Raw genomic sequence first — 27,915 nt, forward strand, 5'->3', positions numbered from 1 at the left:
TCGTGAGAACTGGGCCCACGAGGTGTAGAGAGGGCGGCGAGGGCCACAGGCTGACGGTGAGGGAGGTAGTTCTGGGGGACTGCGGCTACTGCTTCTCTCAGGGCTCCCTTAGCAGCCATGTGTCCCCCCCCACCCCCCAGGACCCAGGTCCTGCACAACTCGCCTCTGTGGCCCCTCAAGTCCACTCGTGGGCCCAGGTCATCAGGCGAGTCCGCAGCCCCTGCCCCAGGCCGTAGGCCATTCAGGTGAAGTTAGGGGGCTGGGGGGAAGCTCTCCTCTGGGGCTTCTGCGAGCCACCGGGTCCCCCGGGTCTCCAGGGGGCGGGGGGTGCTCTGAGCAAGCCTGGCCCCGCCCCCAGACCCCGCCCCCTTGCAGCGCCCAGTCCCGGGGCTCCCCCCGCCCTCCTCCCGCCCCGCCCACCACCCCTCAGGCGAACCCAGCCCGGGGGCTGCCAGTTGCAGCCGGGAGCTGAGCAGTTCGCCTTGTTGCTCCTGCTAGGCCCGTGCTCAGACGCGCGCGCCCCGCTCGGCCATGGAGCCAGACCCCGACGCGGAGGAGGCGCGCACGGTGCGGGAGGCGCTGGGCCACTACGAGGCGGCGCTGGAGGGCGCGGTGCGCGCGCTGCACGAGGACATGCAGGGGCTGCAGCGCGGCGTGGAGCGGCGAGTGGCCGAGGCGCTGCGCTTGGCCGGCCCGCTGTCGCGCACCGTGGCGGAGCTGCAGCGGGACAACCAGCGGCTGCAGGCGCAGCTCGAGCGCCTGACGCTTCAGGTTGATGCTCTGGGCTTGGCGACCGGGCTGTCCCCCGTCGCCGGCACTCCCGGCACTCCCAGCCCTCCACCCGCCACCGGCGTCAGGGACCGAGCGCCCCGCCTGGGCACCGCACGCTTCGCCAGCCACGCCACCTTCTCGCTGTCCGGCCGCAGCCAGGTGAGCCTCCCTGGGAGCAGCTCAGCGCACGGCCGCGGCTGCATGTGCGCGTGCGCCGGGGGAGGGGGACTCGGCGCCCAGTGGTTGCCGGGGGTCGTGACCACTCGCACCCGAACAACTCTGCAAGGCTGGGGGGGGGGGAGAGGGGGCTGTCTGTGCCTCCCCTAGGACTCGCTCCTCGCGTCCACCCGGGCGTTGGAGGAGAGCACTGCTGCAACCTGCCCGCTGCACCTGTCTCCCGCCCCCTCCCTTCTCTGAAACTCGGGCCTGTTGGCCTCAAGTTCTGTCTGTCCTGGGATCCTAAGCTCGGGCGCTGAGCTGAACGCCTTGGGGCCTCGTGAGCGTGATGGAATGGTCAGGAACCCCTTGCCCCCCATCATCGCCCCCCACCTCCATTCCTGCGCCCCCAGCGGTGCTGCTTCACTGAGGCCTGACGGCCCCCGGTTATTGATTAACCCAGATTGAGAACTGAGGTCCCCCTGAGTGAGTATGTGGAGAGGAGCGCGCAGTCCCGTAGGGGTGCACTTAGAGAACTCGCTGGGGGTAACTCTTACTGTGAGAGGAAAGTCAGGAAAACCGGCCTGGAGCAGTTTCTAAATTCCTAGGGTCAGTGACTGGCCGGAGACCCACGTTGAGTGGGGGGTGGGGCGGAGGGGAGGCCATTGTGGAACACACACACACCAGCATGGGGCCTCCCAGACACACGCGCGCACACACACACACACGGACACACATACACACACACCCGAACACACACACACACACCCCCAGCATGGGGCTTCCCGGACACATGAGCACATGCACACACACACACACACACGGACACACACACGGACACACACACACACACACCCGAACACACACACACGCACACACACACACACACACGGACACACATACACACACACCCGAACACGAACACACACACACACACACACACACAGCATGGTGCCTCTGGGAGTGGAGCTGCAGATTAGAATGTTTCCATGGTGTGTGCAGTGGCCCTTAGGTGGGATTTTCCACTCTGCTCCGGCATGTGCTCTGGGATTGGGTTTCCAGGGCCTAGGTCTCAGCAGTCTGCACCTGCTTCCCCTGTTTGGTTCAGTTCATGGTGCACTCAGATCTCCTTTGTGGGCTGGGCTGACCCTCAGGGGCGCCAGGAGAAGGAGAATCAGATTAGCCCTGGCTCCTCCCAGCAGGTCTCAGCCTAAGTGGGGTATGGCCCCAGACAGAGCAGCACCAATAGTGTGTGGGGAGAGCCAGGGCTGATGTCCATAGTCTCTTCCCAGTGGGTGTCCCCAAAAAGCTTTGTTCTGGAGGACAGGGCTGGCTGCTGCTGCTACAGATGGGGGGTGGGGTGGGTGGGTGAGAGAGCAGCCTCAGAAAGGCTAAAAGGACTCAGTGACCAGACCGCAGCCTAGTGGGTAAGAGAGGGAGGGGTGAGCTGAGGTGCTGGTAAGGGTCCCAGAGCTCCTTAAATATATGTTGGCATCCCAGTGCTCCCTGTGCAGTCTGGGAATGTGGGTACATTTGATTCTGTCTTCTAAGCTACACACACACACACACACACACACACTCACACTCACACACAGTATAAATTTAGCACTGTGCACCTGCATGTGTCTAATAAGCGGTGTCATTGAGGTTTCTTTCAATTCAATTCAGTTAATTAATTGCATAGAGACATGGAGAAATTTAAAGGGAGGGGGAGATAGTAAGGGAGAGAGAGGCACCTGTAACACCGCTTCACCACTTGTGAAACTTAGCCCCTCTGCAGTTAGTCTAAAGCTTGAACTTGAGACTTTGTGCATCGATAATGAGTGTGCTCAACTGGGTACACTACTGCCCCACCCCCCAATCACTAGTGTTTCTAAGGCTGTGAAATAACACATGTTTGCTATTTGCTTGCTCATGAAAGCAACTGCCTATGGTTGTTTTTTTTTTTTTTCTTTTTTAGAAGGTACTTTAAATTTTTTAAAAATTACCTTTGCTTATTGGATAGAGGCATTCAGAAATTGAGAGGGAAAGGGCTGATAGAGAGGAAGAGAGACAGAGAGATACCTGCAACACTGCTTCACTAATTGAAAAGCTTTCCCCCTGGGGTGGGGGCAGGGCTCAAACTCGGGTCCTTGCACATTGTAACACTTGCACTCAACCAGGTGCACCACCACCCGGCCCTGTAACTGCCTAAGTTTTTAAGAGAAGTCTGAGTCATCTAGGTATAGGAATGTGTACGTGTGCATGTACACACATATATGCAAGAGATTCTCTTCAGTCATTCTCAGTGGGAAATGGCATTCCTCTTTTGGGTGGGCTAGTCCTCTTGGTTGTGGGAGAGGCAAGTTGAGGAGGGGGATGGAAAGGGAGGGCCAGGGCCCTCCTTGTATTCAACAGAATAGTTTTGGGAGGTGAGTAGTGTAGAAGGGGCCTTGCGGGGGCGGGGGGGGGCATGGGAGGGGCACAGTACTGTGGAGATGCTGGATTCCATTGGGTCATGCTGAGTTGATGGGGAGGTAGGTCGTGGTGGTGGCTTTGAGACAGCAGGTGAAGTTGTGCAAAAACAGGTGGAGTTACAGATCTGTTGGTGCTGAGAGTGGTCACGGACAGAGGCTGAGGAGAATCAGGGGTGGCAGGTGAAGACCTAGAGTAGGCAAGATAACTTGCAGGAGAGGGCGAGGACCTGGACAGAGGGGTGAGGGGGCTGCCAGGGAGCTAGGAGACTCTGGAGAGTCTACTCTTAGAGATCCAGAAAAGAGTCCTTTCTGAAAGAAGAGACAGCAGGAGGGGCACTGTAGCAGGAAACTGAAGATAGAGGTGCAGTTAGGAAGAGGTTGTGGACCTCAGAAAGGCCTGTGATGAGCTTGCAGGTGAGTATGGTGAGGGTCTTTAGGGGCTTACCAGAGGCTTTGAAGCCCCCTGAACATTGACTCTTGGAGCACTGAGTGTCCCTCCCCCCAACATCCCCTCTGACCCAGAAGCCCTGGTCCCTACTTCTCTTGCTGCCCATCTCTCAAAAGCACTGCCATGGCTCCCAGCCACACCTGCCTGCCCATGTGCTGTGAGCAGCAGCCTCCTATCAGGAGCTTGGTCAGGAGCGGGGGAGTCAGACTTGCAAAACAAGACTGGACCTCGGGAGTCAGGCGGTAGCGCAGCAGGTTAAGCACATGTGGCGCAAAGCGCAAGGACCGGCTAATAACTACAACAACAATAAAAAAAGACAAAGGCAACAAAAGGGAAAGTAAATAACTAACTAACTAAATAAATAAATAAAAAGACTGGACCTCACGACCTCCCTTGCCGATGTTGTAGAGGGATGTGGGTGTGAGGCTGTCACCTGCGCATCAGAGCCAGCCGCCAGGCAGGTGAGCACTGTGAAGACTGCTGTCACACCTTTCCTCCAACCCTCAGTAAGGTACAGAGACCAGAGGTGGGTCACACTGTGCATATAAATGTGTCCTGAACTCAACTGCAGAAAAGGGCTGCTTTAGAAAGTCTGCATTCAAGTGTACACACCTTGAGCTTGCTAGGCAGTGAGTGACCAGGAATGCTGGGGAGGAGGGAAGAACTGGGCTATGGAGTGGGAGTAATCAGGCAGGACTCCCTGGAGGAGGCCTGACTCCCTGAACAAACAGGAATGCATTTCTTCCAGTACACTTGCTGTGAGGTTCTTGGGGCCATCTCCCCCCAGCTGGACTGTAGTTTCTCAGCATCTAAACCAAGAATGGGGGGTGGGGGGCCTCAGCTCTGTTGGATCCCTTGAGCTGAGTAAGCTTGGTGGTGATAACAGTGGCACCAGTCCCACACAAGCGGGGTGTCAGTTCACAAGCCTCCCCAGAGCTGTAGCTGGGGTGGCGTGGGGGCAAGGAGCCTCCATTGAGCGGATGGTGGCAGCATGAGGCCAGGCCAGGGCCTCGGGAGACTGGGTCAGAGATGTTCCGTGAAGTGTCCTTAGTTGAGCTAGAGGTGCCAGGTTCCCAGGGACGAGGGAGCTGAGTCCCTCAGGAGCAGCTGCCAGGATTGCTGTGTCCAGGCCCAGCCGTGAAAGAAACCAGACCCGCGTTATCTGCCTTCCTTTCCCAGACACACAGTGTGATAAGAGGGTTAAATGCTTTTGGGAAAAGCCTGAATTGAGTCCTTTGAGCCAGGGTGTGAGTGAGGTGGAGAGCCGGGTCAGTGGGGGTCACTGACCACCTCAGGCTGGGGGGCCCATGCACCAGCCTGTGCTGGGCACACATGTGAGCCCCACCATGTTCATGCTTGAGCTTCTATGGGACCAGAAGGCACTGGGAGAACCTGAAATGCCATTCTGCCCCATGCCACAGTGTTCAGAATCTGACTGACGTTCCCCCCTTGCCTCTCCCTGACACGCTATAGCAGTGGTGCTCGGATGGGGGTCCACCCCTTCTAAAACAAAGCCTAGGCAGGGGTCTGGGGAGTGTTGGCACCAGCTCAACAGGACCCTTTCTGTCCCTGGCACGCTGCATCAGAAGTGGGTTGTCCTCACCCAAAAGGAGCACCCTTTGGGGGAAGAGAGCCAGAGGCCCCCTTGGGTGGGCTTGGAGAAGTGGGGAAGAGTTTACTCTTGCCCAGCTGCTCGGTTTCAGGATGCTGACTTCTGAGGTCCCACTCTGATGGTTGCTCCACTCGCACCCCCTTTTCCTCCCACTCCTCTGACTCCAAGCTCCTGGGAGACTGGCTAGCCTTCCACTGTACTCTCTGCGTTCTGCAAGACCAGTGGATATTGTGGTCAGAGCCCTTGGCTGGGTTAGAAGACCCAAGTCCCTACCCTTGACTCTGCTGTTGCCTTGAGTTGTAGTGTGAATTTTGACCTGAGGTGTAGACAGACCCCACAACCCTTTCCTCAGCTGAATAGTGGCTCCAATATCAGGATAGGGAAGCAAGAGATGGGGGAACCTAGGAGTCTGCTCAGCTCTGCACCCCCTTTGCAGCCAAACCTCTCATCATGAGTTCGCCCCATCATCTGCCCCTCCTGACTTTGCAGGAGACCCTTTGACAGCAATCAGGCTAGCCCAGGACCTACTTTCTCTCTGGCTGTGGTATCTGGACCCCTGGAGCACTAAGGGGGATGGGGGCTGCAACGTGCAGGGACAGGTATCTGTTGGGGCCCCCAGAGTGACCCACATTCCTGGGGAAATGGTTTCATCATCCACTGTCCCTCCAGGGCTCTGTCTGAACCTGTGAAACCTGTTAGGCCAGGGTGGGGTGGGATCTGTGGAGACCCCAGAACTGAGTGGGCCCTGGTGAAGAGTAGAGGCTGGGGTTCAGGAGGGACTGGCTCTGCCTACCTCCCCCCTGCCGAGTTGGCTTCAGTTTAGCCAGGGTGTGACTCTAGGGGTGCCCTTCCCACTCCTGAGTGCCACACCCTACTCCATTGTTCCTTCCAGGGAGCTTGTCTTTCCCCCCAACCCTCCTGAGTCAGAAGTTGAAGGGTCACCTCCTTTCCAAGACTCCTCAGGCTCTGGGTTCTGTCCTCTTTCACTTCCCCAGCATCCCCACTCTGTGGAGGACCCCTGCCCTTTCTCCCTTCCTTCTTTTCTCCCTCCCTCCCCCCTCTCTACCCCCTTCCCTCCCTCCTTTCCTTCCTTCCTTCCTCTCTCTTTCATTCAACTTTTTTTGGCATTATCTTTATTTATTGGATAGAGACAGCTAGAAATCGAGAGGGAAGGGGGTGATAGAGAAGCAGAGAGGCAGAGAGACACCTGCAGCCCTGCTTCATCGCTTGCAAAGCTTTCCCCCTGCAGGTGGGGACCAGGAGCTTGAACCCAGGTCCTTGCATATTATAATATGTGCACTCAGCTAGGTGTGCAGCCACCTGGCCCCTCCTCTGCTCCTTTTCCTGCCTCAGCCTACACATGCTGTTCTAGCACTTCCCTTTGGAGAATTCCCTCCAACTCTATTTCCCCTCTTCTTACTTCATGGCTTAAGCTACTGTGCTGTCTCTTCAGTCTCCCTCCTCCTCATCCCCAGTCACCTCCTGCCCCAAAGCCCCACGTCTGACCCAGCTGTTAAACCACCATCAGTGGCCTCTTGTGTGCTAAACCCAAAGGAGGCTTTTTATTTTTCTGTAAGAGATGTATTTATTTATTTGTCTGTTTATGAGGGGTAGGAGGAGGCAGAAAAGAGGAAAGAAAAAGAACACAAAATCAGAGCATATGTGGTGTTGGGGACCGAACTCAGGACCTTATGTCTGAAGGTCCAATACCTTATCCATCACACCACCTCCTGGGCTGTACAAAGAATACTGTTTGGATCTCATCTTGACTGGCTTTCCCTCCACCTGAGGCCCCCTTTGTGCTGCTGTCACACCTGCCTTGTCTAAAGGCTCCCACTCTGCCTTTCTCAGCATTTTTCTGGCTGTGTTTCTGCTCCTGATCTACATTTGGCTCTCCTGACCCTCCAGTGTGCCAGGCTGTCAGCCTTCTAAGCCTGGTCAGCCTTAAGCTGGCGCTTCCTCTGTTGCATTCTGCATTTGGGACTCATGTTTCTGCATTGCTCTCTGTCCTTCTAAACTCCAGACTAATATCTAGCTGCTTCCAGACCTCCACCCCCTCTCTGATGCTGCAAGGGCCCATTGCATGCCTGATGTCCCCAACTAAAATCCTTGTTTGCCACCAGTGCCCCTGCCTCCCTTCCCAGTTACAGGCACCGGGAGCCCCTTGACTTGGAAGAGGCATGGTATCTTCTCCCCCCTTCTCTGCCATCCTCTCTTCCCAGAGCTAAAGTCTTTTTGCCATCTGCTCTCTGGTCTTCGTACCCCACCCAGGATCACTGAGGTGACTGGCTGCTCTTTTAGTTTCCCCTACCTATGCTTCTCTCTTGCATAGCTTCTAAGGAGCTGAGTCCATGTTCTCAGGGCTGGCACCTAGCAGGCTCTCTCCTAGTCTCTGGCTGCCCAGTCCACTGCCTGTGTCCCAGTGGTGTGACAGGGTCAGTCAGAATGCTTTGTCTGCTGTTGTCTCTCTGCCCCTGCAGATACTGTTTGCTCTGCTGGCCTCCCCTATCCCTGGGAAGCCCTCCCTGACCCACTGGGCTGGGTGAAGTCTGTCTTAGGTGCTCACTTCCTTCTGGCTAAGCACCGCTGCTACATCCTGGACCTCTGCAGACTGATTCCCCCATGGCAGCATAGCCCACTCTTGTGCTGGTGCTAAAGTAGCAACGTCATGGGGCCATGGTGGGTTTTTCTTATCAGGAGGCCTTGTAGGCAAGGGGGCCAGCCTGGAGGCTTCTGGGGAGAGATGTGGCCAACCTTTCCAGCAGCCTGTCATGGATTTGTAATAGAAGACCTGGTAGAGGGCCTGCCTCTGTCCCCCTCTTTTCAGCTGGTTGTCACTAGCCTTACAGAGACTGAGCCCACCACATGGCCCTCACTGTGAAGAAGGCAGCTCACACTGTGGATCTTTGCACAGCATGTGTCCTCTGCTGAGCCCTTGGGCCCCACTTGTAAAATGAAGCTTGACAGCACCTAGTGGGGAAGGCAGAAGTGAGTTGGGATGAGTGCTGTGTCCAGAGAAAGGGGTGCTCAAGGGCCATCTGTGCAGCCTGCTTCTCCCAGATCCACTCAAGGACCCAGAGGCCAGGAGGGACTGTGCTCGGAGCCAGGTCACACAGTGGGTTGGCAGCACTGGGCTTCCCTGCTGGCCTGTGGTCTTGATGCTCTCTCTCAGTGGTACCCCACCTGGTGCTGCAGCCCAGGGTGTGGAGGGGCTGCAGGGAACCCTGGGCATCTCTGTGGGTCTTGTAGCTCTGTAGCCTTTGAATTTCTGGGAGGCCTTAGTGCCTGTCACTACTCAGCAGTACCTGTGTCTCTGGGTTCGGGCTACGTCCACACAGGGAGCTGCACCAGCCTGTCCAGTTGGGCTGGGCAGTGCCAGTTTCCCTCCTGCCCTGGCTCATTTAGTCCACTAGGGTCTTGACCTTCATCTGGAGTGATTTGGGATTCTGGGGTGAGCCCAGGGGAGGTGTTGTCTGCAGGATTTTGGGGGCTTAGCAGTTGACGCTGGGTCCATACCAGCTTGCTGTGATCTTGACCCACCATGTCACCTCCTGAGGTCTATGGCCCTTGAACGGGAGGGTTCACTGTCCTGTAAGAACCAAGGGGTGTTTGGGGAGTGACTGTAGGGGTGGGCTGGCAGACCTGGCAGGGCCTGCACAGTGTTTGTGTTTCTATAGAGTATGGAGCACCACGATGAAGCCAACAGCTCAGAGAAAAGGAGGAACTCCAGCTCATGCGTCATTGAGAACGGGCACCAGCCAGGGGCAGGTAGGCGAGATGGCTGAGGAGGGACAGCTGGGGAGGTATGGTGACCAGGGCCTTGGTCATTCCTTTATTTCGGGCTTGACTGGGAGGATGGACTTGGGCCTCAACCCTAACAGGGGGAGGGGTTGTTAGCAGAGCAACCTCATTCAATGTGGAGGTAGAGCTTTTCAGCACAGAGGGAAATGGGAGCTTGTGGAAGGTAGTGAGCTTCTTGGTCATTGGAGGGATACAAGTAGGGATGGAGGAATTAACTGCCCAGGCACTGAACAGGGGAGAGAGTGGACTCATAATCCAACTGTTATTTGTTGAGCTTGAGGGGAAGTTGAACCAGGCATCAACTTGGCATGAATATCTCCGGTAGAAGGAGGCCAGGAAGCTGGAATGGTCAGAGGGGTCTTCCTGGAAGAGGTGAGAGGAGGATTCTAGGAATTGGAGTCCCATTGGAGATTTGAGACTGCCACAGATGTATGAATGACCTCCTGCATCCCTGATGCCTATATGTTCCAGGTCCAGGCAACGGGCCGCTTGAGGCCACCCAAACCTTCCTGGCGCCAGACCCCCCCAAGCCTCGCCCTGTGAGCCTCTCTTTGCGACTGCCTCACCAGCCAGTCACAGCCGTCACGCGGGTCTCTGAGAGGTTCTCTGGGGAGACCTCAGCTACAACTCTATCTCCCACGTCTGCTGCTATTCTGGGGGCTCTCAGCCTGAGCCCCAGTGAGGCCACTACACCCTGGACTCCCAGCCCCAGTGGTAGGAGCAGGAGAGTCTGGCCTGGGGGTGGGAGGGAGAGCAAATGGCAGGCAAGGGGATGGCCAGACTCAGAAAACCTAGAGCTGGGGCTGGGCGGTAGTGTACCCGGCTAAGCACACATGTGACTATGCTTGAAGACCTGGGCTTGAATCCCCTCTCCCCACTTGTGGTGGGAGGGGAGGTTTCATGAGTGGTGAAGCAGGCCTGTGGTTGTCATTCTTTCTCTTTCCCTGTCTTCTGTCTCCCTCTCCTCTCTCAATTTCTTTCTTTCTTTGTTTCTTTCTTTGTCTCCTTTTTTTTTTTTTTTTTGCCTCCAGGATTATTGCTGGGGCTCAGTGTCTGCACTACAAATCCACTGCTTCTGGAGGCCATTTTTTCCCTTGTTGTGTATTATTGTTGTTGTTATTACTGTCATTGTTGCTCAATCAGACAGAGAGAAATCAAGAGAGGAGGGAAGACAGAGGGGGGAAAAGAAAGATAGATGGGGGGGGGGATAGATAGCATAATGGTTATGCAAAGAGACTCATGCCTGAGTCTCTAGTCACGGGTTCAAACCCCTGCACCACCATGAGCCAGAGCTGAGCAGTGTTCTGGTTAAAAAAATAAAAGAAAGAAAGACACCTGCAGACCTGCTTCACCACCTGTAAAGCGACCCCCCTGCACGTGGGGAGCCAAGGGTTCGAACTGGGATCCTTACGCCAGTCCTTGGGCTTCACACCATGCGTGCTTAACCTGCTGTGCTACCGCCAAGACCCCAATTTCTTTTTTTTTAATTTTTATAATTTTTATTTTTAAAATGGAAACACTGACAAGACAATAGGATAAGAGGGGTACAACTCCACACAATTCCCACCACCAGAACTCCGTATCCCATACCCCACCCCTGATAGCGTTCCTATTCTTTATCCCTCTGGGAGTATGGACCCAAGGTCATTATGGGGTGCAGAAGGTGGACGGTCTGGCTTCTGTAATTGCTTTCCCCTCTCTCAATTTCTATCTGTCTTGTTAAAAAAAAGTGGCCGCCAAGAGTGGTGGATTTGCCATACAGGCACAGAGACCCAGTGATAACCCTGCAGGGAAAAAAAAAGTAGGGGGTTGGGGAGAAGGGAAAGAAACGAAAAAAGGAAGGAAGGAAGGAAGGAAGGAAGGAAGGAAGGAAGGAAGGAAGGAAGGAAGGAATAAAGAAGGAAACCTATAGCCAAGCTCCAGCACTAGAACGCTGAGCCCCCTGCCCTCCCCGCCTGCATGGTCAGGGATGGAGACAGCCATGCCAAGGTTAGCTTCTTTTCTTGCATATTTGGGCTCAGGCCTTTCTGCTAGGTTCCCCAGGACTGTCTTGGGCCCATGGAGAGGCCTGATAGTGTGCTTTTGGGTGGGGCTTCCAAAATGGGGCTTTGGGGACCTTGTGTTTTCTAGACATCCTGCATGGAAGACCTATGTACTCAAAAGGAAGTGGGGATACCTACTTACTTACTTAATTAATTAATTAATATTCCCACATCATTTCTTAAACTTTGTGATGACACATTTGTGACTTACAAAATTGTAAGATTGCAGGGTATAATTCCACACTGCACCCACCACCAGAGTTCTGTGTCCCCCCCCCCCCCCCAACAGTAAGCACCTTAGTTCTCACAGTCTTAGAAGTGGCTTGTTTACTGCTGTTTTATGCATTTCAGTTCTCTGGATTCCACATATGAGTGAAACCTTCTGGCTGTTGTCTGTCACATCTTTACTTATTTCACTATGCATAATCACCTCCATTTCCATCTCTTTTGTCCAAAGGACCCAATATCATTTCTTTCTTTCTTTTTTCGATTGCAGTAGTATTCTATAAAATATATACCCCACAACTTCTTTATCAGGTGGGGGCAGTTTAAATGACTTTTTTTTTTTTTGTTATTGCTCTCTGTTCCCATCCTTCTTTCCTCCTCAATTGTTGGCCAAGGCAGGTTCAGCTTAGCCAAGGGGGCTTGCTTGTGCATGGGGTGATGCTGGGTAACCGGAGCAGGCAGGGATGGAAGCTTGCAGGCAACCGGCCCCTGCTGCGGTTTGGTACTTCTCTCCCTCCATTTGCCCTGCAGAGAAGAATTCTCTCCCGAGGTCTTTGTCCAGCTCTGGCTATGGGACAGGGACGGCAGGCAGAGGCAACAGCAGGTGAGTCAGGACTGAGTGCTTGGTAGCTGCACTTGGCTTTGGGCCTAGGCTGCACGGGTCCTGGAAGTTACCTCCAGGGGACTCACTGTGCTGACCTGGGGGCAGGGAGGTGCTTGTGTTTGGGACTTTGCTGGTGGTTCAGTCCTCTTGACCTGTGACTGTCTCCCTGCCCTATAATTGTAGCTGGTGGCTTAGGAGCTTTGGTGGGAGTCAGGGCTCCCCCCCCAGGAGAATTGTGACTTTCTGGCCAACAGCTCTAGGGGAAAATAGAGGGTCTTATGGACAAGTGGCAGAGGAGGAGCTGGATCTGGTGGGGGTGGCTCTGGGTACTTCTTTGTCTGAGGAAGATGTCCCCTGCCTCAAGGCATGGACACCTGCCTGGGGGTAACTGAGCTCTGCCAGAGGGGCCTCTCTCCCTTTTCCAGTCTAGCGTGCTTCAGAAGGCAGCTCAGCTCAAAAAACCTGCCCAACCGGTTGGGGACTGTCTGCCACCAGCACCCCCTTTCACTACAGAAGGGGACCTGGGAGCTGTGTGAACCAGAGGTGTTTGACTCTGTGTTTCTGACTCAGTGGTTCTCTCCTCAGCCCACCTCTGGTGACACCACCCCAGTCGCCCCCCTCCTCTCAGCTACCGGCCAAGACTCAGGCCCACTGCCAGGGAGAGCGACGCAGGGAGCTGGTGAGATCACAGACGCTGCCCCGCACTTCAGGGGCTCAGGCCCGGAAGGCATTGTTTGAGAAGTGGGAGCAGGACACAGCTGGCAAGTACGGATGCTGGATGATGAGTGCCTCCACTTGCCCAATATCGTGTCTAAGCAACCCCATTTGCTGCCCCCATGTGAAATGAGGGGACCCCCCTCCCCTTGCATATCCATGAAGATTTGCTATCAGAGCCCAGGCTGTGTGGAGATGATGACCCCAGTACCAGTGGCTGGACCTCTGTCTCTAGTGAGGGACACCAGCCCAGGGAATGTCCCCAGTGAGCTCATTGTTAGGGATCCTCCTGGCAGTCTGGAGAAAGAAGCCAGATATCCCTCTGGGCTGGAAGACAGTCTGAATCCTCGGGGAGGGAGGTCTCAGAGTGAGGCTGGAGGGAAGGGTGGGATAAAGGAAAGGGGGACAGTACTCTAAGCATGTAGGTTCCCCCCTTAGCCCTAGGATTCTGCAGTGACCCCTGATTCCTGGTGTGAAGTATAAATAGGGACTGAAGAATGGAAGGGGTGGGGGTGTCCTGCTAGATTCCTTCAGAGGAGGCAGGTGTATGGAGGTGGGCTGGGGGGTGTCCTGCTAGATTCCTTCAGAGGAGGCAGGTGTATGGAGGTGGGCTGGGGGGTGTCCTGCTAGATTCCTTCAGAGGAGGCAGGTGTATGGAGGTGGGCTGGGGGGTGTCCTGCTAGATTCCTTCAGAGGAGGCTGGTGTATGGAGGTGGGCTGGTGGGGGTGACAGAGCAGCTCCCCTGGGGCACTGGGAGCTGAGGGCCTCTCCTTGGAGTGTGCGGACAGCTGGGGACGCCCCTCCTATTGGAGGACACGGCTGTGAGGGGCAGCCCCCGGCCCCCGCTGCAGGCCTGCCTCCTGTGCACAGGGGGAAAGGCGAGACCCGGGCGAAGCTGAAGCGGTCGCAGAGCTTCGGCGTGGCCAGCGCCAGCAGTATCAAGCAGATCCTGCTCGAGTGGTGCCGCAACAAGACCCTTGGCTACCAGGTGAGCCCAGAGGCCCACCCCAGCCACTGGGACTTGACAGAGCGCCTCTCCCTTCCCTGTCCTGGTTCCCATGACTGGGGTGGAGGGTAGGAGGGAGAGAAGCACTCTGCGGCAAGCACTGGAACTCCAGGGACCCCAAATAGACACACTGAGCAAGCGAGGTCTGGCAGCTGTGTCCTGTGGCTGATCTGGGTGGGTGGTGGGGACTCTTAGATCTTGGGGAGGAGCTGGGAGAATCATCAGCTAGTTAGGCTGGGTGAGGTGTGTGTATGTGTGTGATGGGAGGTATTTCGGGAGCGATGCCCTGCATTCCACCTTCCCTGCTCTCACCTGGCCTGGACTCTCACCTGGGCTGCAGCACGTGGACCTGCAGAACTTCTCCTCCAGCTGGAGCGATGGGATGGCCTTCTGCGCACTGGTGCACTCCTTCTTCCCCGATGCCTTTGACTACAACTCCCTGAGCCCCACGCAGCGGCAGAAGAACTTCGAGCTGGCCTTCACCATGGCTGAGTGAGTATGGCAGGTCCTGCCGGCTGCCAGCCCCAGCCCCAGCCTTATCACTCTGCTTGGGGGGGAGCCCTGAGGCCACCTGCCTGGCTGTCTCTTGTGCACATGGGGAGACCTAGACAAGGGGTTCTTTCCCCAGCTCCTTCTCTGTCTACGTCTTTGCTGGAAGTCCAGTCTCTGCACGCTGCCTGGGAGACCAGCCACAGATGGGGTTTGGGGGCAGTAGAACAGGATTCCCCAGAGTTCTGAGTCAGTTCTCGCTGGGCTGGGGGGAGATACAATGGCTCAGTGAACCATAGGTACTGATCAGCAGGAAATTGAATAATATCTGCCTGGGTGGGGGTGGGGACATTTGGAAAAGTCTTTCCATCTATAGGAAGGTGGCTCACTGGGTAGAGCATGTAACTTGCCATTTGCACAGTCTAGGCTTGAGCCCTGGCACCACATGGGAGGTTGCTATGACAACAGAGAAAATTTCAGGACCCTGGTGTTGCTCCCTCTCTGTCTCTCTATCTGAAGGAAGGGTTGGAGTGGTAAAACCATGCATGTGTAGGGCTCCAGCTCTAAAGGAAACAAAATAATAAAAATGATCCTCTAATTCAACAGTTTTATTCCCTAAATAGTAGTCTAGCAGATTTGCTAGTCTTTTTGAGTCTGGCTCTGAAGGAGGTGCCTGGGTGGGAGTGATGCTAGAATCAGGAGGTGCTCGGGGAGCCAGTTTGAGATTTGGTTACTGGCTAAGGGTGACTGAGCCACCTAGAGCTTCAGGACAATGAGGCATATGGTGGCCAGTCAAGGTTCTGGGTGAGGGGCAGCTGGCATATTCAGGTTGTGCTGGAGAGAGTTTCAGAAAGGACAGTCTGGGGGAGTGGGACAGCAGATGAGGTGTCAGACTTACAGGCATGAAGTCTCAAGTTCCATCCCTGGCATTGAATTTGCCAGAGTGATGTTCTGATTCTGTCTCAATTATAGATACATAAAAATTATTCTGGGGTCTAGGTGGTGGTGCACCTGGTTGAGTACACACATTATCATGCACTAGGACCTTGGTTCAAGCCCTAGGCCCCCACCTGAAGGGGAGACACTTTACAAATAGCGAAGCAGATCTACAGGTGCCTATCTTTCTCTCTCCCTCTCTATCTTCCTCTCTTTTCTCAATTACTCTCTCTCCTATCAAATATAAAAAAGAGAAGGCAAGAAGAAGGAGAAATGGCTGTCAGGAGCAGTGAATTCATAGTGCTGGCACGGAGCTCCAGCAATAACCCTGGTGGCAATGAAATCAATCAATCAATCTTAGAAATAAAAAAAAGAAGAAGAAGCCAGACACTTTACAAGGGGGTGGGCAGCATCCTCAGGCTACTCTGCCTTGAAATATAGGAACTTGGAGAATGGCCTGGCCAGTGGTGCTGAGCGCTTTGGACTGTGGATGCCAGCAGCTCACAGTGACCTGGCAGGGAGGCAGTGGGGGGAACACACCCTCCTCCTGTTGTCTGAGCCCAGCGGGAAGGCAGAGGGGCAGGGAGTCATTGCTAGGGGCCCATGACAGCCCACAGGATAGACACAGGCTCACATTAGGGTGTCCGCTGCTGGGGCTACTGAACTTGTTGAAACTAAAGGGAAGATCATGAGGAAGGAAGACCTCCTCAAGGCTGAGTTCCCTGCAGTAATGTGTGTCCTCTCCTGCCCGTCTGCCTTTGTGCCCAGTCACACCAACCTGTCACTGATCCAGCTGGGACAGGCCATGCTATTGTTTTGAAGGAATCCTTACCCCAGCTTTGCCAGCCCTTCCCATTCCATCCGGGCTCAACTGCTCCACCCCAGCCCCGTCCCCCACACCCAACTGAGCCTGGCCTGGGAAGGAGTGGGAGCTGCAAGTTGCAAGACCTGTGCTTAGACATGGAGGTCTCACCTCGAACCCAGGCATCCACTGTCTCTAGGGCAGAAAGGAGACAGGCTTCGAGCTCCTTGGCCTGAGTTGTTGGAATATCGATATTGCCCCTGGTGTGTTGTCTTGGATGACGCGCCTGGACTCTTGGCCCCCTTGGGGTCATAAGAACTCCTTGTATACTTTAAAAGCCTTCTTTTTCTTGGCTGCTTGGGATTAGCTGTCATCCTAATTGCAGAAACAGCTTCAGATGGAGTGTGTTATGCAACTGGATCCAGACGATGGGGAAGTAGAGCCAAGTGTAACGGCAGGACGGAGGGGAGGGGCACCCCACCAGGAGGAGGCCCAGCAGCTTAGAGCCTCAACATGGAGACTGTCGAAAACAAGACCCATCAGAGTCTGCAGAGCTGGGGCTCTGATATGGTGCACCCCAAGGTGCACCTTGGCTGAGGCCACACTTGGCTATGAAATTCTTCCAGTTCAGCCCACCCAGTGGGCCATACCACATGGTGCGAGCTCACACCCTGGCTGCGTTGCTCACCCTCAGCCCTGCACTGGGCCATGACAGGAGAGGGAGTCCTTGGGTCATGGAGTGGTGGCACTGCACGCACGCTCGTGGGGGACACAGGTTCCCTTGCAAGTCAGGACTAAGGCAGTCCGTGGCCTGCGTTTTCCCAGCTCGACGGTGAGCTCACAGAACCTCCAGACTCCAAACAGATGTTTCTCCCTATTTCCAACTTGGGGGAGGGGGAGTGAAAGCTGCTCCAGGTTTTGCCTCCCTCCTCCCTGGAGCACACAGCCTGGTAAAGAACTTGGCCCTGCCTTCCCTGTGGCCTGAGTCTGCTCCTGCCTAGCAGGGGAGGTTAGTCCTCTGGCTCCTGAGAGGAGGTCTTGCTTTTCTGCTGACTCAAAGGGTGTGTGTGTGTGTGTGTGTGTGTGTGTGTGTGTGTGTGTGTGTGTGTGTTTGGGGCAGTGGAGGGGGTGGCACAGCAGGCCTGTGTGGGAAGCTTGAGTCTGCAAAAGTGCCTCCCCTCATGAGTCAGCCAGAGATTATCTCGCAGGTATGTGAGGGAGAGAACTGGGAAGGCAGACCCACCTGCTTGGGGGCCCTTGAGAGGACAGTGACTTGGACGTGCACCTAGTTTCTTGTCTGAGAGACTGCTTAAAACAAAACAAACAAACAAACAAACTGGAAAGGGGGCAGAAGACAGCTCACCTGGTAGAGTGCACAAGGATCTGGGTTTGAGTCCCTGATCATCACATGGGAGCAAATGCTCTGCAGAAGTGTCATCTGCAGTGGAGCGGAGCTGAGGTATCTCACCTTCACTTTCTGTCTCTCTCCCTTTATCTGAGGTTCAGGGGGAGAGTCCATTAGCAACAGTGGATTTTTGTACAGAGATCTGAGAAGAAAGCAGAGTCACCTGTGAGGGTACTGGCTACCAGGCTTGAAACTGGCACTTTTTAGTTTGCTGACAGGACTGAACAGACATGTGGGGCAGTTGGAAGCTGTGGAGGAGGCAAGACAGAGCTCAGAAAGGCAGCTTGTGTGTATGTAGCAGGGTAGGGGGAGAGGTGGCGGGGGAGTAGGAAGAGAGGGAAGACAGTATGAGAAGAGAGGAATGGGGTTTTTTGAAGGCATAACGTTGGGAAGGGAAAGGACATGGGGCTCCTGAACATCAGGTCTTCCTCACATCAGGAAGGAAAAGTTTCCAGACTTTTCCATGACCAATGGTCTTGTGGAGTAGAAATGGTTAGTTCTGCCCTTCCTCCCGATCATTTACAGTCCCGAAGATTCCCCGTGGCCTAATCCGAGTGAGTGATGCGGTGTTGACAGCTAAGTGATCTCCCTGAGTGGGACAGGTGTCCAAGGGCTTGGAAAGCAGCAGGGCCAGTCCCTTTTATGGCAGAGGCCACGGTGGGCAGCCAGGTTCCTGACCTGCTGCACCCTTCTCCCTGTATCCCTGGGCACAGCGCAGAGCAGCGCACAGGCCAGAGCCAGACATGCGTGACCTAGGGCTCTTGCTTGCCCCGAGGGGAATGTGTCCTGCTCTCAGGTTACCAGAGCAGAAGGGGCTTCCAGGCTATTTGTAGTGCCCATGTGTCTCTGTCTAAAACCGGACAGGAGGCTGTAGTCCAAACCCTGGCATCTTGGTCTGCATTTAGAGAAGGCTGAAAAAATAAAAATAACTCCCTGAACACCTTCTTCATCTCCCACACAGGCCAGCCCTGTGGTGGCTGAAGATCACGATAGGCAGGCATCAGAGAAAACCCTCTAAGCCATTTAAAACTCCAAACAAGGTGTGGGGCTAAGTAGATTCATTTAAAAAACAACAGCAAGCAAATGTTAATCCCTGATTCTGCATGGGCATCTGACGTGTACTTGCTCTGTCTGGCCAGATCACATTATTTGAATAATGTGAAATAAGCTTGCATCGTTGTTACAAAAGCAGTTTAAAAAAAATTGAAAAGGCAATCAAGGCCTCCAATATTTTGAGACTTAACTATTTTTGTAAACATCAATATTGATGAACATTTTTCCTTTTCCCCAATCCTGTCTTTTCCCGGATTCCATTCAGTTTGTGTCTACAGCTTCTAGGAATCCTGTCAATACTGTTGTCATTACCTGGGGTGGGCAGGGACCAGGTGGTTGTGGTCCAGTCCCCTGGCTGTTTGCGGGAGGAGCAGCACCTTGCACAGACTTCCTGCCTGGGTAGGAGACGGTAATGTCAGGTGAGGTCTCAGCTCCTATCACTGTCCTAAAAACTTGTTGTCTGGGAGTAGGGAGGTAGTGCAGCGGGTTAAGCACATGTGGCGCAAAGTGCAAGTACTAGCGTAAGGATCCCAGTTCGAGCCCCCGGCTCCCCACCTGCAGGGGGGTCGCTTCACAGGTGGTGAAGCAGATCTGCAGGTGTCTATCTTTCTATCCCCCTTTCTGTCTTCCCCACCTCTCTCCATTTCTCTCTGTCCTATCAACAATGACGACATCAATAACTACAACAATAAAACGAGCAAAAAAGAGAATAAATAAATAAATATTTTTAAAAATCTTAAAAAAAAAAGACTTGCTGTCTGGCCACAGTCAGGGGTTTCACTCACGGGAGGTTAGGTGCAACCTCTAGAGTGAAAGGGGGTTCTGTTTATTCTCCCCTCCTTGCTCAGATTGAACATCAGCTGGAAAAACACCACTAATTGGGAGAGAGGACTGGAAAGAAGCCAAAGTCAGTCCAGAAAAGAAGATCCCAGGTGTCCTTTGGGGGAAAGGGGGCAGTGAAATGCAGATACTTCATTTCAGGGAGAGACATGGATTTGAAATTTTCCTTACAACATGTGGAAGGTTTGTGTGTGTGTGTCTGCGTGTGTCTGTGTGTGTGTGTGTGTGTATATGTGTGTGTGTGTGTGTGTGTGTGTGTGACAGAATTTCTTCTGTAGATTCAATAGGGAGAAAGAACCAAGAGATAGAGCAGCATAAGAAACATAAGAGTGGGAGCCGGGCGGTAGTGCAGTGGGTTAAGTGCACATGGTGCAAAGCACAGGACCAGCATCAGGATCCCGGTTCGAGCCCCTGGCTCCCCACCTGCAGGTGGTGAAGCAGGTCTTCAGGTGTCTGTCTTTCTCTCCCCTTCTGTCTTCCCCTCCTCTCTCCATTTCTGTCTGTCCAATCCAACAACAACGACAGCAATAACAACAATAATAACAACAATGACGATAAATAAGGGCAACAAAAGGGAAAAATGAATAAAGTTTAAAAAATTATAAAAAAGAAAAAGAAACACAAGAGTAAGCTTTCTCATGGTCAAGCCATTTGCAGAGAGATTTGACTGTTCCCAAAGAGCAGCTGATCTTTCTCCAGTGAGGCGAGAAAGCTGTGGCAGTTATTTATTTACTGACTTATTGGCCTCTAGGGTTATTACTGCAGCTTGGTGCCTTTGAGATGAATCCACCAGTCCCAGTGGCCATTTTTTTTTCTTTTTCTTCTATTTGATGAGGCAGAGAGAAAATGAGAAGGGAAGAGGAGACAGGGAGGGAGAAGAGAGACACTTAACGACACTGCTTCACCACTCATGAAGCTTTTCCCTGTTGGGGACCAGGGGTTTGAAACTGGGTTGATGCGTATGATAACCTGTGCAATCAGCTGGCACTCTATTGGTTCTTCTAGGGGGATTGTATAAAGGGAGACTGCAGGGAGTCAGGTGGTAGCACAGCGGGTTAAGCGCACGTGGCACAAAGCGCAATGACTGGCATAAGGATCCCAGTTTGAGCCCCCGGCTCCCTACCTGCAGAGGAGACCCTTCACAGGCGGTGAAGCAGGTCTGCAGGTGTCTGTTTTTCTCTCCCCCTCTCTGTCTTCCCCTCCTCTCTCCATTTCTCTCTGTCCTATCCAACAACAACAACATCAACAATAATAACTACAACAATAAAGCAACAAGGGCAACAAAAGGGAATAAACAAATAAATAAATACAAAAAAAAGGGAGACTGCAGTTATTTTCCAGGACTAATGCTCAGAATTCTAATGCCACCCTCATTAATTTTAAAAATGTATTTATTTTATCATTATTTAGTTATTCCCTTTTGTTGCCCTTTGTTTTGTTTTATTGTTGTAGTTATTATTGTTGTTGTTGTTGTTGATGTCATCGTTGTTGGATAAGGCAGAGAGAAATGGAGAGGAGGGGAAGACAGAGAGGGGGAGAGAAAGACAGACACCTGCAGACCTGCTTCACCGCCCATGAAGTGACCCCCCTGCAGGTGGGGAGCCAGGGGCTTGAACGGGGATCCTTATGCCAGTCATTGCACTTAGTGCCACATGAGCTTAACCCACTGTGCCACCACCTGACCCCCATTTATTTTATTTTTTAAATTTTTTAATTATCTTTATTTATTGGATAGAGACAGCCAGAAATCAAGAGGGAAGGGGGTGATAGAGAGGGAGAAACACAGAGAGACACCTGCAGCCCTGCTTCACCACTCGTGAAGCTTCCCCCCTGCAGGTGGGGACTGGGGGCTCGAACTCAGGTCCTTGCAGATTGTAATATGTGTGCTCAACCACCTGGCCTCTTTATTTTATTTTTTAAAGTATTACTTATGCCTGGGTTTGAGCCCCCACTCCTCACCTGCAAGGGAATTGGCTTCAAGAGCTGTGAAGCAGGTGTGCAGGTGTCTGTCTTTCTCTCCCTCTATCTCCCCATCTTCTTTCAAATTCTATCATATCTAATATAATAATAATAATAATAATAAGAAGAAGAAGAAGAAGAAGAAGAAGAAGAAGAAGAAGAAGAAGAAGAAGAACTACTTATGCTATTTTAATCAGCAAAAGAGAGACCAGAGCACTGCTCAGCTCTGGCTTATGGTTGTGCTGAGAATTGAACCTCGGGCCCTCAGACCCTCAGGCACAAGAGTCTGACACGCAGCCATTGTGCTACCTCCCCTGCCCTGTCTCTTTGTTTAATAGAGACCACTGATGTGAGTGTTGCTGCCACAGAGCCTGCTCACCTACCTGCAGCCCCCAGAGGGCAGTGCTCTTCAGAACTGCAGGTGAGGAGGACGTCAGCAGGCTAGGTGATAGCTCAGAAAGGTGAGCTCAGGTCCTGGCCTCTGTAATACTGATTGTGGATTCTTGATCATCAACAAAAGACCTTTGCTTGCCTGCTCTCATCAGAGTGCCAACTGCCCTGTCACTGAGCCCTGCCCTGGCCGGTCCTGGGCAGTGAAGGTGAGTGCACTTTAGGCCAAACTCACCCTCAGAAAGCCACTGGATTCCCTTACAGACTGCCTGCTTCAAACCCCAAGGGGAGGGAGGAGTGTGATGAGATCCAGGACAAATGTCTCCATTTGGCTTTGACATTTGGTTTCTGATAGGAGGCCTGGCGGGAGGCCAGCATGCACTTAGCAGGGCCCCGAGCAAATGCCACCGTCCTTGTCAGTGGAGCACGGGGAACCAGCAGGGACTGGTAGAAAAGTGCTGTGTGAAATCACGCAAACGAAGCTCTTAGACTCTAGGGGACAAGGCAAAGCAAGACACAGCTTCCCAGCAAGCTTTTGGAAGGGGCGTGGGGTGGGGTGGGGTGAGCTGAGATGGGAATCTGGTTTTCTGCCAAGGAAATGGCATAGAAAGCGCCTGTGGTTGACAGCCAGGGTCTGAACTAGCTGTATAGATTTAAAAGTTTGGTCTCTACCCTTGGCGATCCACTCTGCTTCATCAAGTGAGGCATGCTGAGACAAACAAAAACAATACGGGACCAGGAGATGAGGGGTGGAGCGCACTCAGTGCTGGGCACCGGCTCCGGCTCCGTGGAAAAGCAGTGCTGTGGTGTCTCCCCTCTTTCTCTCTTCTCTCCCCTTCTCTCCAATTCTCTCAAAGAAAAAAAAAAGAATGTGCCATGGAGGCTTCTCATTGGTGGTTTTGCACATGTCCAAGCTCTGGGTGCATTCCCTGGCACCATATTAAAAAAACAAAACAAGGGAGTTGGGCGGTAGTGCAGTGGGCTAAGCACACATGGCACGAAGCGCAAGGACCCACGGATCCCGGTTCGAGCCACCGGCTCCCCACCTGCAGGGGAGTCACTTCACAGGCGGTGAAGCAGGTCTGCAGGTGTCTGTCTTTCTCTCCCCATCTCTGTCTTCCCCTCCTCTCTCCATTTCTCTGTCCTGTCCAACAACAAAGACATCAATAACTACAACAAGAAAACAAGGGCAACAAAAGGGAATAAATAAATAAATAAAACTTTAAAAAAAAACAAGGTGGTGGGCAGTAGCACACCAGGTTAAGCGCACATAGTATGAAGCACAAGGACCAACACAAGGATCCCTGTTCAAGTCCCCGGCTCGCCACCTGCAGAGGGGTCACTTCATGGGCGGTGAAGCAGGTGTGCAGATGTCTTTCTCTCTCCCTCTCTGTCTTCCCCTTCTCTCTCCATTTCTTTCTGTCCTACCCAACAACAGCAGCAGCAGCAACAACAACAGAAAAAAGATGGCCTCCAGGAGCAGTGGATTCATAGTACAGGCACCGACCCCCAGCAATAACCCTGGGGGCAAACAAAAAGAAATCGCTAGGGTTTCTTTAATTCTGCCTGTGTGCCAGACACTGCTTTATCTGGTCTGCATGTGTGAAGTGGCAGTTGTTTCAAATGGGGATGCTAAGACTAGAGAACGTAAGTGTCTTGCTTGAAGTCACTGTAAGGCTGGAACTAGGCATATACTTGTTGATATTTGGGGGGGGGGAGGGGACTGAGGACCCAGGGTATATCAAGGTGTACACAGCAGTTGAAGGAGAAATGCTGAGTATGGAGCCCAGTGCAGCTGTTTTTACCTGTTTGACTCTGCCCAATGATGCCCGGCCAGTGTCTCTGGTCCTCAGTGGGAAGACTGCCACATTCCAAGACTGCCACCTGTCAGTCAAGACTCAGTGCTAAGATACCTGTGTGTACTCATCTGTGCTTCCCTGAGACCCTGTCCATAGCTTTGCCTTATTTTCCATTAGTGGAAAATTTTCCAGCCTTCTGTCCAGCCCGGCGAATGGCCCTGATCCCCATTCTTTTTTAAAAAATTTTTTGAAGTACTTTTTATTTGTTTGCTGGATAGAGACAGTCAGAAATTGAGAGGGAAGGGGGTGATAGAGAGGGAGAGAGACAGAGAGACAACTGCAGCACTGCTTCACCACTTGTGAAGCTTTCCCCTGCAGGTGGGGGCCAGGGGCTCGAACCTGGGTCCTTGCTCACTGTAACATGTGCGCTCAACCAGGTGCGCCACCACCTGGCCCCATCCTGATCCCCATTCTTATTACACTGTCAGGTGAAGGCTAGACTCCTGCTTCTCAGTGTGAGGCACAGGACCTCAGGGATACAGTATGATTTGGGGCAGTTTTAAAATTCTGAGTTGTGACCCTACAGTTCACGGTAAAATAAATGTGATGGATTTTAATCCTTAGTAAACAGAACAAGTGGTGGTGAGGGGGCAAGTAATAAAAATGAAAGACTGTATAGAAGTAGTGGGAGAAGAAAGAGTAGGTGTTTTATGAAATTTTTGTACATACATATATGTATGCTTGTGCTGAACCATGGTAAACAAAAATTTTCTGTGACCAGAGCAAAAAATAATTCAAAAACAGTTTTAGACCAAGTAAAACTTGGGCTGGGTGTGGTGTGTTGCTTCAAAGCAAAGGACTCTGGGGAAGGAGGAAGGGAAATGATCTTTGGGGTCCTTGTACATGATGACAGAAAAGAATCTATGTTGAGGGTGAGAATGTTTTGCAAACTCCTGCCACAGAGAGATGAGAAATGGTTCTCTCATGTCAACAGCTATATTGTCAACCATTAACCCTCAATACAATGTAAAACAAACCAGTTTTAGGAGGCATATGGATGAGTTTAATTTTCACATTAGCTGTTTCACTTTTAATTTTATAGTTGGTGTTGCTTTTCTGGATACTGCTGATAAGTATTGAATTTCTAGTTAAAATGAATTCTGAATGAAATTAATTTCTTATTTCTCATTCATATAGCTAAAGCAATATAAAGTGTGTTGGGGGGGTCGCCAGGGCTATTGCTGAGGCTCTGTGCCTACATAATTCCTCTGCTCCTGGTAGACTCTGTTTTTCTCTTTTAAGATAGAGGATGAGAGATAGGGGATAAGAAGAGAGGTTTGATAGCACTGCTCCACCACTTGCAAAGCTTCCGCATGCAGAGGCTCCCTTGTAGTGACCAGGGACTGGAGCCCGGATCTTTGTGCATGATAAAGTGTACACTCTACACTGTACTCCAGAAGCCATCTCCTGGTTCCCATAATGTCTATTTTTAATAGAATTTAATGTAGTAAAAGAAATATTAATATGATGCTGATTGAATACAGGGCCTAACAAATGTGTTCTCTCTTTTTTAAAATTTCTTTATTGAGTTAATGTTTTACATTCAACAGTAAATACAATAGTTTGTACATGCATAACATTTCCCAGTTTTCCATATAACAATACAACCCCCTCTAGGTCCTCTGTCATCCTTTTTGGATTTGTATACAAATGTGTTCTCTTACTGAGCTGCCTCCTCAGTCCAAATTTTACTTTATATGTTATGAGCAAGAGAGCAAGACACCAAAGCACTGCATCACCATCCATGGAACCCCAGTGTCTCTGTCCTTATGCTCTCATATGGTGCATTGATCCTGTGGCCTCACGCATGCAAAGTGTGTCCTCTACCCACTGACACATCCCTGGCATGAAATTTATTCGAATTCTAAAGTGAAATTTAATTTCACTTAAAATGTAAATTAAGTAAGTCTATTCAAATCAAATGTGATGCCCATTGGCACAGTGGATAAAGTGTTAGGCTCTTAGGCATGAGATCCTGGGTTCAATCTCTGGTGATGCTCTGGTGTCCTCTCTCTCTCTCTCTCTCTCTCTATAAATAAGTGACTTGAAGAGGTGTGTTGACTTCAAACAAAAACAATCAGTTATTCCAGCCACAGAGCTGAATCTTAAACAAAACAGCAGAAGTCAGGGCTGATGATTCATCTGGTGAATCCAAAACTAAGCATACCCCTATGACCTCCGCCCTCTGGGAGAACCTCATTTTTTATTCTGTTTGCCAGAGTGGGGGACTAGTGGAAGATGCCTTCTCTATTGGGTTCTGTAGTTTGCTATATGGGCCTGTCCTAAGCCTCAACACCATTTAAATAGGTTTCTGAAAATTAATGTTCACAAGGGGTTTGGGAAAAACTTCATCAGAGCCAGAGACTCCAAAGGTTCTACTGGGGTTGCCTGAATTCCTACTGGGGGACACTTGGGAACCTTCACCCTCCACTACAAGCTAATTCTTTTTCCTGGAGAGCTTTTGACAGTGTTCTGGTTTCAGGGCTGGGTGCTTGCTGGGACCTTGTTCTCAAGGGGGCCTCTGTGTTTCAGGACCCTGGCCAACTGCGAGCGCCTCATCGAAGTGGAGGACATGATGGTGATGGGCCGCAAACCGGACCCCATGTGTATCTTCACCTATGTCCAGTCGCTGTACAACCACCTGCGTCGTTTTGAGTGAGGCCCCTTGAGCCTGGAAAGCCCACTGGCACCCCTGGAGGATGCTTCGGGGTAGCTTGTGTTCTCAAGTCAGGATGCACCCACTCCCTGCCCCCCCAACCCAAGTTGAGTTGCATTTTGGTGTGAGAGCGCTGTTTGTTCTGTGGTGTGTGACCTTGCTCCCTGCCCTGCCCAGCTGTATTACTGATTACAAGTTCTGTGGAGCTGTGCTCTGACACCACTGATCACAGCCAAGGGCTTGAAAGGAAAAAAGAAAAATTATCACAGAGAGAGAAGAGAAAAATTGGTGCTAAGTGATTGTCTTCATTAAAAACAACAACAAAAAAACCCCAAATATATATATATATATATGCTTGTCTGTAGATTTTGAATGCTAAGGAATAGTTTTCCCTCTGGTGAATTTGATACATTGAATTTTCAGGGTTATTGTTGATTACCAATTTTTTTTTTTTATCAAAATACCCAGAGGTTTTTTTTTTTTTTTTTTTTTTTTTTTTACTTCCTCACACTATTGTAGGTTCCTTTCCTCCCTTCCTCTGGGCCACTGCCAGGAAACAGAAAGACTGCTTAATCAGCAGCTTGACAAAGAAGACCAAAGCCTGGGGAAGAAACAGTTTAATCACTCCCAGGTCCTGGGCAACAGATGACCTTCGAATCACCTCAGCTCTCTGGGGAGATGGGAAGGTTCTTGTCTTGGTCCCAAAGTGCTCCTGTAACACCCAGGAGGCCCCACAAGTGTTTGGGCTAAGAATAGGTTCTCTAGAAGTTCACACTTTTGGGGGTGGGCTGGCCCTTTGTGCTGAAAGCTAGTTTTTATTCACTTCTTTCTTTTTTATTTTTAGGGGGGACTTACTGCAGATATTTATAAAAAGTAACTCCAGCTATACCACTGACCATTTGTACATAAAAAAAAAAAGTTGTTGAACTTCTCGGGTTTTGTTTTTTCTGTTTGGGAGATGTGGGAGCTGTGAATAAGAGATTTTGCACACCTTCCAAATAAAAATTGACTTAAATCCCTCCTTCACTGTTTCTGCACCTGAATTACTTGTCCAGAAAGTTGAGAATCACATTTGCTGTCTTTGAGTTTGCTGGTCAGAGGAACATGAATCACAAGTCCCCCTTATGGATGTTGATGGACAGATCTATGATAAACAGTGGACCCTGATGGCAGCAGGTTCTGGGGTGGTCCTGCACGTGGAGGAAGCCATCAAGAAGAGCTGGTTTGTTTTCACAGCTGTTTGGGTGGTAAGGTTTTAGAAAGAAAATTGTAAGATTCCATCAGCTTATTCTTACTCAAGAACCATTTTGTAATTGGGTGGGATTTTAGCCATGAACTTCTCTTTGAGAAACCAGTAGATGTCTTTATCTTTGTGCACTAGGCTCTTGCAGTCATGTGTGTGTTTTGGGGATAGAGGTCTTCTGGACACATGGCAGAATTCAGCAGATGTGCTTGTTCCAACTACTGTCTTGTTTGATTCTTTGGGTTCTCCCCCAGCAGAAACCGAGTCCTTTCTGGCTCACTCATTGCTTGGAGGCCTGGGAAAGGTGAGTCCTATTATTAGAAGTCACAGTGCCTGACCTTTCTTCATTCTGAAGCTTACATTTTCAAACCTAGACCCAGTTTGGGAATACCAAGCTGCTAGGTAGGGTGTGTCTGTGTTAGAGTGCTTCTTCTTCTTCGAGCGTTT

General features: G+C 51.7%; 1 protein-coding gene across 2 annotated transcripts; it reads left to right on the plus strand.

Moving 5' to 3' along the window:
- Positions 1-447: 447 nt before the first annotated feature.
- SMTNL2 (smoothelin like 2) lies at positions 448-27,246 on the plus strand. 2 transcript variants are annotated; one of them, XM_007521132.3, is made up of 8 exons: positions 448-930; positions 9,121-9,211; positions 9,716-9,958; positions 12,043-12,115; positions 12,701-12,880; positions 13,701-13,818; positions 14,177-14,328; positions 26,102-27,246. In XM_007521132.3, the coding sequence occupies exons 1-8, from the start codon at positions 532-534 to the stop codon at positions 26,226-26,228; spliced, it is 1,383 nt and encodes a 460-aa protein (XP_007521194.1). In that variant the 5' UTR covers positions 448-531; the 3' UTR covers positions 26,229-27,246. The 2 variants fall into 2 exon arrangements, with proteins under 2 accessions (XP_007521194.1, XP_060060173.1); XM_060204190.1 differs by lacking the exon at positions 9,716-9,958.
- Positions 27,247-27,915: the final 669 nt, after the last annotated feature.

Source organism: Erinaceus europaeus, chromosome 12 (assembly GCF_950295315.1).
Source record: "Erinaceus europaeus chromosome 12, mEriEur2.1, whole genome shotgun sequence".
NCBI classification, from domain to species: domain Eukaryota; kingdom Metazoa; phylum Chordata; class Mammalia; order Eulipotyphla; family Erinaceidae; genus Erinaceus; species Erinaceus europaeus.

Bases quoted from the DNA above. Each gene is read 5' to 3' on its own strand.
- SMTNL2 (XM_007521132.3), top strand. From the start codon at position 532: ATGGAGCCAGACCCCGACGCGGAGGAGGCGCGCACGGTGCGGGAGGCG. The intron at 12,116-12,700 runs GTGAGTCAGGAC...TTCTCTCCTCAG, and splicing joins GCAGGCAGAGGCAACAGCAG to CCCACCTCTGGTGACACCAC. The intron at 12,881-13,700 runs GTACGGATGCTG...TCCTGTGCACAG, and splicing joins GAGCAGGACACAGCTGGCAA to GGGGAAAGGCGAGACCCGGG.